At 31.4% G+C, this 12,714-nt stretch overlaps 1 protein-coding gene across 1 annotated transcript; it reads right to left on the bottom strand.

Moving 5' to 3' along the window:
* Window positions 1–1,898: 1,898 nt before the first annotated feature.
* Window positions 1,899–10,719, bottom strand: LOC132725243 (heat shock 70 kDa protein 12A-like). The gene is made up of 6 exons (XM_060710337.1): window positions 10,656–10,719; window positions 8,689–8,840; window positions 7,330–7,554; window positions 6,234–6,378; window positions 5,847–5,981; window positions 1,899–5,599 (listed from the first exon to the last, which is right to left on the bottom strand). Exons 1-6 carry the CDS (start codon window positions 10,717–10,719, stop codon window positions 4,671–4,673), a joined length of 1,650 nt encoding a protein of 549 aa, XP_060566320.1. The 3' UTR covers window positions 1,899–4,670.
* Between the last annotated feature and the right edge of the window lie 1,995 nt (window positions 10,720–12,714).

The following is a 12,714-nucleotide window of genomic DNA, read 5'->3' as shown; positions in this document are numbered from 1 at the left end:
ATTTGAACATTTGTTTTTATATACATGTATATCTAAGAAGTACTGACTTCTTAATATGTATTCCTTTATCAACAATATTACACCTTGAGATTTTTGCATACGTAAACGTGACAACTGCAATCTCGACAATCTCGTATGTTTACTTACTCTTTCGCATTCGGTTATTTTCCGAAATTGTAAATTCAGTTTTTTAAACAAATGGAATCAATATGAATATAAAAGACATTTGTAAACTGATATTGGTTTTCAATCAATAACATATTTATTGTCGTTCAGGTATAAGATATTTGACTTTAGGAGCATCACTTAAACAAATAAATATTTTAAAAAAACGAAGACCATTAGTTTTTTATCTAATAATTTAAACGTAATTTAAGAATTTTTAGTAATAAAAATATTACACATTTACAAAGTTCAACTTGAAACAGGTTAATGCTAAAATATGAACCTTTAATTACAGGATACCATTGTTTTATTTGATTGTTGCAATTTTTCTTATCCGACAGCGGCCAATATTACATGAATTAAACTATTGTCTTGTATTGTAAGATATGTTTCAACCATGTTCAAAGTAAACACACTTCTTTATTCTTAAAAATAAATTTTCATGATCAATATCCATTTAATTAATTACGAAGTTCTTTTACAAAATACCAATATGATATTACGGAATGTTTCTCAGTGTCAGTGTCATATTATGAAAATGTGACGTCGCCTTGAATATTTGAACATTGCTATCAAAGCATGCCACTTTATAACATGTAGACTAATTATAAACTAAAAACAGAAATATGTATAAATGTATTCATGTTTGTTAATTTTGTAACGATTTTAAATTATATTGAGAAATATAATGACTATTTCCAGATCCTTAAATAAGGATTACATTAAAGGAAAACAAGTGTGTTTATTCATTTTCTTTATTTGTCTAGATTTATCTCCCTTAAGATATAAAGAGTATATCTTGATGTACAAAGAGTACATCTTGATAAATTGTAAAACGTCTAACTATCGACAATAGTGTTCATGTATAATTTATGTGAATTTATCACATTTAAGTAAAATTCAACGGTGCTTATTTACAAAAACTTTCTTTTCCCTAATGTTTAAGGAGTTATTACCATTTAAGATTGTTTCCTACCTTTTTAAGGAGTTATTACCCTTTATGATTTTTCCTACCTATTTTATGCTCTTGGGGGAGCCAAGTGTTTCAGGTCGTCGACTTCAAACCACTTGTCCATCACCGATGTGTGTTCAAATCTCGCAAGGGACTTTGGAATATTTTATGTCAAGAAGCTATCCAAAGACTTGATTGGTAGGTAAAGTACTTACACATAACACGGGTAAACCGCTTGAATGACTTTTGGTCAGTTATGGCCTTTGAATGAAAAGGGTTTTAATAAGTATTGCTAGAACTACTCCTCCTATACCATTAATGCAATTTCAATTAAACTTTACAGGATTGATTGATAGGTAAAGTTATTATGCATTATACACAAATTGTTCGCTTGAATGATTTTCAGCTGAGTTTTTGCCCTTGAATAAAAAATGTGTTTTGCCCTGTTTATGATTTTTTTGGTCTCCTGCTACATAGTAGCTGCTACATGTTATTGGCTATCATGAGGCGACACATGTTATCACTGATGGCCCTTGCTGTGCGAATAAGTTGTTTATAATCAATAAGAACAAAATAGTTATTAAGTGATCTATGGCTACCTTATTTCTTTTTGCCAAACACATCGTAACTATTGTACTAGGTGGTAATTTATTTGCAGTAGTTTCAACAACATTTTGAACAACATTATCACTAAATCAAAAATAATTGATTAATTAATAATTATAAATTAGTGAGCTACTAAGTTTGAGGATACACAAAAGAAAACATCAAATTAACACATCCATACACAAACGCACTCACACACCCACACGTACTACTTCTGGTTGGGGCAAATCTTACTTTCTTAAATTAATTATTCGAAAGACTGCAAGTTTGATCACCAAAATGACAAAGGCCGATACAAAATCAATACTCCAAAGTATTTGGTTGATTCACATTATCATTGACTGATGGAAAAATAATTTGGATAAGAAATTATAGTACCCAATAAAATATATTGAAACATTGTTCCAGTCTTTCTTGAATTGGTCAATATGTCCACATTTAATTAGCTTTGATTCATTTACATTTAGAACAAATTAGATAATATCCAGTGTTCCAGCGAAAGATAGCATTGTTTTATGAGTCATGGGAATATGTATTTTTATATTTCCAAAACAAAACTAAATTAGATCTATTTACGATACTATTGTGTTTTTGCCATTACTGTATATAAGCAAGGTGTATTTTTTATTGAAACTGTTTATGTTTAATTTATATGTCTAAATTGTGGTTCTATTCTGTAAATTCATTCTCAACAGACATGTTCCAAAGGTAAGTATGGCAAGAATTGACATGCTCTAGATTTTTTAAAACCCTTGAAAGGGAGATCACTTAATCAGAGCAATGACATACAATTAAAATCACAGACTCGTCTTCATTGGATCAGTTAATGAGTGCTACACCTTTCAAAGCTGTCTTATATATCAGTTTTCTTTCTCCTTTGTAAAACAATGATATGCTACGTTATGTTCCGTTATCATGATTTACGTTTCTGTAGAAAGTTTACCACCCTTTAAATGGTGTAACTTGTTAACTTAATTAGTAAAACAATTTGCTCTGAATATATATAACAAAACTTACATAGTCAAAATGACTAAAAAGTAAATAAATAAATAAATGTAGCTATGATTCAATACGAACAAAACAACAATGGCATACGCATCATGCATTGACCTTTAATTGTTAAATAAAAATAGTTGACAAAAGTAAAAACATACAATACAAGGAACCTAGATACTCACATTTCACTCTTGCACTAAATTATCTTTCAACAAACTATGTCATTCATATAATGTAGGTTATTACGGCAAAATTAACAAATTAGAACAAACAAAAATCTACAGATGACTATGTTAATGAGTGTGAAAAACAAAATAATTGTTGTCAAAAGACGCATATGTTTTTTAAGAAAGAAAATTAAAATTTAAGTTTCAAAATTTCATGTACATGTAATTCTATGTTTTCAGTTTCTAGTTGCTTTAAATACATAACTGCATAATTAATCAGCGCTCTATAATAATGTAAGAATATGATAGAAACAATATTAATACTTATTTTATATCTGATAAATCTAACCAATCGACAATCTGCATTTGTACCGTCCAATATATTCCCGTATTGGATAAACACATATATTATTTTCATATTGGACGGTTGGGTACATGTGCACAAAACGATGCTGGTCTGGTTTCCGATATCAATCTTTAATAAATTCAAGACCGGGAACCCTGCTTGCATAAAGACATTTGTTATTATATGCTTACAACAGCTGGTAATATTTTTTTTCTGATTTACTGTTTTATAATTATGTTTCTGTGATACATGTTGTATTGCCAATGTGATAATTGAGATATGGGGTTTCAATTTGATATTTTTCGGATTTACTGTTATATAATATTATGATGTTTATTAAACAGATATGTATGATAAATGTTGTAACAATGTATAATTGACAATGTTAACTTTTATTTTTTTGAACTCACAGAAAATGATCAATAAGTAATGATAAATAACGTCTAAAAAGTATTCATTGTATCAGTCAAATCATAAAACTTAATAAGTATGTATAATACAAAAGCATTCATGAATTATTACATTTTCTTCTAAAAAAAATTGACAGGGGTCTTAGGGCTATTATTGATGATGGTGGTAGTGGTTGTTGTTTTAGTGGTTATATTGATGATGTTGATGATAGTGGTAATGGTTTTGTTACTGATAATGGTGGTGGAGTGGATGATTTGTTGGTGTGATGATGATGATATTTCAAATTAAACGAAATATATATAATAAAAAGGTTATTATAAATTTGAATGTACAATACGGAATATATGTGGTTCTATTCTGTAAATACATTCTCAACAGACATGTATATAGAATAATAACAAATGTTAAAGCTTCTCTGAGAAGTTCTCTCCCACATAAAAAAAATAAACTTTGCAACGGTTTGAAATTACAGCAGGATTAACATTGGACATACTTAAATTAGATGTTTTTTGTCGAAAAGACATGTATTAATGATATGTTATCATATAAATGAACGAGTCTGCGTTGATGACATTTTTTTAAAAAAACGCCCAAACTACAATGTGTGGGATAGTTGCTTTAAAGGGACGCTACTGATGTTTTGACAGGACCAGAGATAATTTTTAATTCAGATTTATGTTCCATTTGATGTAGGTCTAGACTTGTGTGCACATTTCAGATCATTCGCTCACTCTGTTCTTTTTAGAATATTTACTCATATTGTAAAATATGACCCAAAACTAAAAAGCGTTGCAAAGTGGGCTAAGAATAACACAAAATACGATTTTCACTTACTTTCAGAGTACAGTTCTTACTTATCTTCTGCATATCTATCTGTTTTAAATGTCCCAACTGATCTATGAAACAAATTCAAATTTTATGTTTTTAGGCCTTTGAACCTCAGTGGAGTTCCTTTAAATCAACAGATGAGTTAAATATTAATATTTCGTCATCAGTGTTGAAATGTTACATGATTTCAACACAATTATCAACCTAAAAATGACAGTGAAATTTTTCTTTCCGTCCCTGCTGATTTATCAATTACTTTCACCTCAAGCTCCGTACCACCGAATCGAAAACTTGCAAATACTTTACGATTGACACCACCTGTTGTATCTGGCATAGGAAGCTCAACCTCACCCAATTTTACACAGCCTGAATCAGTTACTAGTTCAGGTGAGCGATTCTTTGTACAATAAATACCAAACAATATAGACGTCTGTGTCGGATAAACTGGTAAATATGACCGTTCTTCTTGCCAATCACCTACTTTGACAACATCTCCAGCACGGACATGGACGCTAAATATATCATCGCAACGTTCTTTTCCTTCTGCAATAAAAGTTGTTGTTTCACGATGGGCGCATGAACTTTCTTTTATATGTGTGGCTGTAGTTCCGTACGTAAACCTGCATATTCTTTCCGCAATCAAAGATGGGTTGTGACCAAAAATTACCGCTCCCTTTAGAACAGCAAGTCCTGCATCAGCTGGTATTATCACATTCTTCTCACGAAAACAAGCTTTTATTCTTTCTTGAAGAATGGACGACTCGGAATAACCACCTACCATAAGTATTGTTTGGCATTCTTGCAATTGCGGTAAACGAAAGAGATCCTCTAAATGGTTGACAATGCTTTCCAACGATTCTGTGAAGAAGCCTTTCATAATATCAGGATCAAGTCTTATTTTGTCACCTGCAAGCTTTATTTGGTCCCTATAAGTTGAATATTGAACATTTTCCCGGATTGTTATGCCTGTGAGATCTTCAGTCTCGTCAATCAAAGCTACAGGCATCTTTAAGGTTATTTGTCTGTCACTTGATGCTTTTATTTCTCTCTTCTTAACTTCAAAACATCTCATTAGATCAAGGTAATCTTCCATTGCTTTATTTTTGAATGAATCCATGACGCCCTCGCCTAAAGAGGATAAAAGACCATATCTGCATTGTTTGTGAATTTAAATTTTATATCGTGTTGATGAATCCGTACAGAGCGAGTGCAATGTTTAACATCACGTTTTGAGTGTTACGTATGTACGTGTACATGGCAAATTTATCTGGTGACAAATACTTTTACTTTGATTCATTTTAAATTTAATCCAAAATAATCTGAAACTTGAAACAGTATATGTTCATAAAAAGTGTTTCACGAATGTCATTCTTACCTGTTATTTCACATATGAATTTTTCAAATGCCTGATCAACTTTTGTCCCTCCCCAGTCACCGCCAGTGGCCTGGTGAATTTCTTTGAGAATTCCGTCTGACATAACCTGATGTGCCGTGACATCAACTGTTCCACCTAATAGTAAAAGGATCATGTGTTTTATTCGCTTTTATAAAATCAGTTTTACTATGATTTTCCGTCTCTTTGGACTATTTTGTGAGATGGTTCATTATAATTATTGACTTTTAAAACAATATGAGGATAAATAATGAATACCTACTTGTAGAAATGTAAAAGAAATCCACTCTTAAAGTGAACTATTTACTGCGTGCACATGCATTGATTTGATTTTATATGATGCTATTTGTAAACAATTAAAGAGTGTACCTCCAGCGTCTAGAATGAGATATATGCTGCCAGCTGGAAGTTTTCCAAGTGAATTGTGTGATTTAGTAGCCGGGATATGTTGACAATACAAAGACGCAGATTCCGGTTCTAAGGCAATTGTTACATTTTCCGCTTTCAATCCGGCCTATTTAATGAATATTTAAAATAATATTTAGACAATTTCAATTGTTGGAAGGTTAAAATTGAAATATTTTTTGTCGAAAATATTGTAGTAGATTCCCAAATAAAATAACATAATATTTTCATGCAAATTTACAATGTTTACTATAATATACATAAAAACAAAAACAAAATCCCTAAAGAAAGCCCAACACGGCAAAATTGTAAAATGTTGCAGGTTCGGTTTGATTGAGCCTGTTCATGGACGGTAGTGGAAAGTGCAAGTTACCGTCCACGCCCCCTAGCAGCACCGGATTAAGCAGAATTCAACATTTAAACACAAAAATGGTGAATTTTGAATTTAGAAATATCCGCAGATGTGTTCATACGGCGGTTATCATGGAACCTTCAATGTGACACAGTAGTGTCATTCCATGAAAAGCGGTGTATGGTCCCCAAGTAAAAGAATGCGTTTGCCCTAAACGAGAAAACAATGGGCGGAACTAAATAAATGGAATTTTGAAAGGGGACCTGAGGTTATGAAGCCTGCATATCACAGACAAGACGTCAAAAGACAAATTTAAATTGCAGGCAACATATCCTAAGGGTAATTATACAGTATTAAAGTAGGAATACTGGAATCACCCAAGTTGAAAATAAGCCAAATACAAGAAACTAAAAATACCATCTAAAATGTATACACAACAATAATGTCGTGCTGAACGATCTTTAAGGATTCTTAAAATTCTTACCAACCTAAATAATATAGATATGACATTGAACTCACTTAGAGTTATGAATTGATATAGGATATTGTATCACCTAATTGCTTTAAATGCGTGTTAAATGTTGTAAATACATGCTATTTATTTCATTGCTTTGGAAGATTTACCTTTTTCAGAAGTTCAATTTAAATCAAGATATTTTTTAATATGAGTGTATGTATGTTTCTACTGAAAATAAACTAAAAACTTACATTTTCGGCGGCTTCTCTCATAAATTGCTTTGCAACATCATTCCAAATTGCAGGTACTGTCAGCACCCAGTGAATATCTTTCTCTTCCAAGTGTTGATCCATCAGCTGTCTTTCAGACATATCCATAAGGTCATCCTTGAGATAACGTATAGACAAACTGAAAACCGTTTTTGCTTGTAAGGGTTTTCCACTGGCATCGACTATAGTAAAACTTCCACTAAGACCCTAATAAAAACTTCAAATATTGTTATATATACAATTGTCATGTATAGGATTGGTTCATCTGTTCTGTTATCTTTTATACTCTATATACATATATATATATATTATATATATATATATATATAATATATATATATATATATATATATATATATATATATAATATATAGTATATATATATATATATCACTGTTTATGACAGTCGCACACAAAAGTTTATTTTAAACTTCATCATATGTGATAGACTGTGCAGTGTCGCTCAATTTTTGTTATCTTTTAAAAATATGAGGCAAGTGCGCCATGCTTATCACACCTCACAATTAAAGCAGGCAAAATGTTTGCCAATACTGTAATTTTTGGTCATTTCGCATATAATTGATTTTTGTCCAGATGAGTATTTTTTAACTTATGAATATATTCAAAATTTGCATAATATATGCAAACATTTATTCACTGTTTATGATCTGGACTCATTCCCTTCTGAACAAGCAGGTTTAAAGTACTAGTTAATAATAAAACACGGCAAGAATTGTCAAATGACATTATTTTTCAATAATTTGTTCAAATCTATAAAGCTTCGACTTAACACCAACAACGTTACAGATTTTAACAGTTTTTTTTTTGTGGGCGTTGTAGCCGTTTGAACTATACGCGAAACCGTTACGTAAATGATCTCTTGAACATTTGGATAATTGGCATCTGTTTTGTTAACGTGTCATGTATATTGTTAACTTGTCATGTATAGGATTGGTTCATCTGTTCTGTTATCTTTTTATACCTATATACCTATATGTTTAGTTTTTTAAGTTAACAATCTGAATCCATAGTATTTGTTACAAATTAATTCATTATTCATGCTTTCAAAAGTTCATTTAAAATTTGGTTTTATAAACCCAGGCAGTTTCTCTCCCATTTTTGTTAGCACCTAAACATTCGTATTCCAAAAACTTCAAAAATATTATTAGCATTCTTTACATCTTTCTACTGGGATAAAAATAAGATTTCATTTCACGAGACTAAAAACTAAAGATAGTAAGACTTTTGTGTAAATAATATTTTTTCGTTATAACAAATAGCAAACTAGGAAACAGATACTTATTAGTGAATAATCTGCTCATAAGTAATCCTAGAACTTACGATTTTGTCAAAGAGCTGCATCTTAAATCTCTTGAAGAAGTACCATTCTTTGTGTTCTCTATCCTCGGCAAGTTCGGCATACCTTGCCTCAGCATCAAAACCAAAGCTGTCAATAGTTTCCCCATCTGGTCTAATCAGTATTGTCGTTGGTCCTAGGAAGACAAAAATCGCAATATCATTAAAATGTATCAATTTGAAATGACTGCTAACGTTATTGTTTAAGCTATTCAAAAATAATTAGGGTCGGGGTCAAAATTTTCAGTTATGTCTTTATTTTATTCTTATAAACTATTTCGTATTATTATAAATGATTACCTGAAAATTTAATTGTTAACTGTCTATATTCCGAATCACCCACAGCAAATATTGATTACGTAAACTCATACACTCTATGTTAGTCTTATCTTGAAGCGTTTGTAAAAGATAATCGATACTTTACATATTACTAAAAAAATTATTTCCCTTTTTAATTTATTATCGATTATTCGTAAACTCAATTGATTTTTGTGCCTGCATGTGTACCTCTCAGTGTAAATATTAATACGAAGGTTAACCTCTACTTTAGGGCGTCTGTGATCAAGTGTATATTATTGCTTGTTTTGGCATCGTGCCCTTTGGTTTTGAATGATTTTTTTAATCAAGTTTTGTTACGAAGAACGGTTTGTTGTTCTAAGTGTCGCGCTAGTGCACGGAAGAAAAGGCCACTAGCTTAATATTGTCACCTGATCAGAAGAGTATATTTATCGAAAATAAATATATAACCAATGTAAAATAAAAACTCAAAAGCGAGAATGAATGGCTAAAAATTTTATTTCAATTTTTATAAGAAATACTTCCGTTAATCGTTTAACACTTCTGATTTCATAGAAAAATTCAGCTGCTCCTGAGTGCCTGCGTCATTGTTCCAATGTTTTTGCGAGATCTAGTGTGGACGCTTCGCAAGGTGCACAACTCATTGTATTAACGATGAAACTCCACTGTGGAATACGTCCTACATTTACCGAAATTCTTCGAATAGGAGGCTACCCAAAATATTGGACACCACTCATCTGCTTCAGTGGACTTTACCCATTTACATTAAAATTGGTCTTATAGAAGTTTAAAACAAGTCTGAAAGTTATGATTAATCCCGCTCAGTTAATAAATAAATTTTATTTAATAAAACTTTGTTTGTTTATCGATGATACTTGACTTACTTATGTAATATAACTTACGTATTTCGTAATTCTACTCAAAGAATGACCGTGTACAATCTAACGTATATCTTTTATACTAAAATGTATGTAATTTTACACAGATATGACTATAATAACTAAATATATATTTAAAAAAATAATCATAAGTATTTAGTCTTCTATCATTACTTTTTCTTTTTCATTAAATGAAACTATGTCTACTTTAAACATATATTATGATCATATCTGATATTTGAAAATACTTATAACGGTTAAACGTCTTTTTTGAGATATAAAAAATAATAAATACATCAAAATTTATTACATAAAATGCAGCTCGTGTTGAATCCGTATTCATGTAGATCGGTGGAACGCTAACATATGTAATCACTGGGACTCGTTGTCCTAATTAGTGCATACTTTCGGGTAGATCAATACGAAATATTGAAATGAGAATTTATTAACAGGTTGTGTAAAGACCAATATTGGCCATTCCTTTTTGGTAAAGGATAACTTAGTTTTTTATAATTTAGCATCATATATTCAACTACCTTTTCATTGTAAAAATCTAATGATGTCTTATTTAACTAATGCTATTAAGGATACTAATATTCTGCAATTGAGAACCGATATTGAACGAGTGTCAAGTGCTAGTGACAAAGGTCGTAATAAATTAAGGACAAACTAATTATGAGGTTGAAGCATATTGACATATGCACATTGATCTGCACTTAAAATTTAGATGTAGTGTAGCACCACTTCGACTAGAAATCGGGCGTTATGAAAGATTACCTGAATCTGAAAGTGTGCCTATCTTGCAAAGAGTCTGTTGAAAATGAAATGAAAAGTCAGTCATGCTAAATACAAATTTTGAATTATTTAATGATAATGATATGTTTCAATTCCGATAAGTGTTTTGTTTCTCACTCAGAAACGATACGTACATTAGCAAACAACTGCTGCGATACATTGAAACTTCGAAATAACATTCTTTATAGTAGAAATTTTAACACTATACAGATTGTAAATTTCAAGAATGTCTTTGCATATTTTAGAACTGCATACTTTATACTTTGCTCCTTTAATATTTTTATTTCTATGAGCAGATCAGATGTTTGCCAATCACGTGATTATTGTGTAATTGTCTAAAAACTGTCATAATATAATTTTGTACACCAGATTGGAGGACTTGTAATAATAAATAAAGTGATATAATATATTTTGCGAATACAACAGAAAAAGTTGTGTATACGTATTAACATTACAGAACAGTCAGACATACTATAGGAAACATATGTATAAATTGATATTGTTAACGGATAGGTAACAAAATCGAATTTGATGTCAGTGTACCAGGGATGCAGCTTGCCAAAACATAAGCCTTTGTATTCATTTTCGTATTTAAACTAAGACAATGGTTTATTTAGACATTAACTAGATTTGAATACATGTCTGCAATATAAGTTTGTTTCACAAAAATAAGGATAGTATATCTTAATCTGAAAAAAATATATTCTGTAATTTTCCGAAAATATATCTAAAACTTCTCTTCTATTGTTAAGTGTAAATTACCTTAAGTATTGATTTATTCAATAATTATGTAATGGTCAATATAAATGTTTTGTAAACCCATTATGCATTGTACATGAGTTTAACCATGACATAACACCCTAGTTACACAGAGCCATCGGTGATTGCATCGTAGTTTTTTTGATGTCACCAAACAATCTAATTTAATGGAGTGAACCAGATGACACAAAAACGCTACAAAATTTAAACACCGAGATATATCACCTATTGGGTAACATCTGTTATCCACATATTCAACTTCATATTTGAGTCGTAAAGCATCAGCAGTCCAGTCCAGTTCGTAGGGACGCGCTTAGGGATCGAGAGTCCTGGGTTCGAAACCCACCAAGGCGGCACTGTAAGTTTCCTTGCAGCAAGAAATTTTACCTGCGATTGATTCACTTCACCCAGTGTAAATGGACTGGCTACACTGCGAGGGTGTATTAACAATTCACGTTGCGCCAAAACTGTTCGGTCTTGCACTAGACGGAGTTAAAAGACCTCCCTAGCGGAGATTGATTAGAAATACTGATAGCCCGCATGACCAGGACGGCTAATCGCCTGTAAGTCGTCCGTGATAACGTGACCGTAGGCATGAAACTATTAAATGATATTACTTTATTTCATTGCGGAAAAGATAAGTTTATCGGATGAAAAATTACGATATAGGATTCTTTTAAACATGTTCATAAAAATTGCTTCGAATCGGTGAAAATATATTAAAATCAAATAAACCGACAGCAGTAACATTCGAGATACCTGCAAGCTCTTAATCACGATATCGCCGCGGGAAAAGATAACAAATATGAATTCACCGCCATATCAGTTGACGGAAAGTGTTTAAACACTGAGACTAGCTACACAAACACCTATTAATCAGTCGTTCGCCCGATTTTAGCTCCGATATTTACAAACTATAAAAAACCGATTATAACACGCCCAGTTAGGACAGAGCCAATCGATTCGATCGGTAGTTTTTAGTCAAAATTTATTGAGTGAACGTGACAACACGTTATTTAAACCAGATACCAACCTATTGGTCACCTGTCTTCCACCTATCAAACTGCTACTTGGAGAAAAATAGTTTTATCGTGGTAAAATTACAGATAGGCGATTTTTAAACATGTTTAGAATTCTCGATCGGTGAAAATATTTTTACAAACCTAACTGATAGCAACTATATCACGCGATATGCAAGTCTTAATCACCGATATCGCCGAGCGGACAATAATAACCGGCCAATATCTGACCGGAAAGTGTTTAACCACTAAATCTAATTCAA

This window comes from Ruditapes philippinarum, unplaced genomic scaffold (genome assembly GCF_026571515.1).
Source record: "Ruditapes philippinarum isolate M1 unplaced genomic scaffold, ASM2657151v2 ctg394_1_1_1_1, whole genome shotgun sequence".
NCBI lineage: Eukaryota > Metazoa > Mollusca > Bivalvia > Venerida > Veneridae > Ruditapes > Ruditapes philippinarum.
The sequence above is the reverse complement of the archived record's forward strand: the minus strand, read 5'-3'. Positions and strand labels throughout refer to the sequence as shown.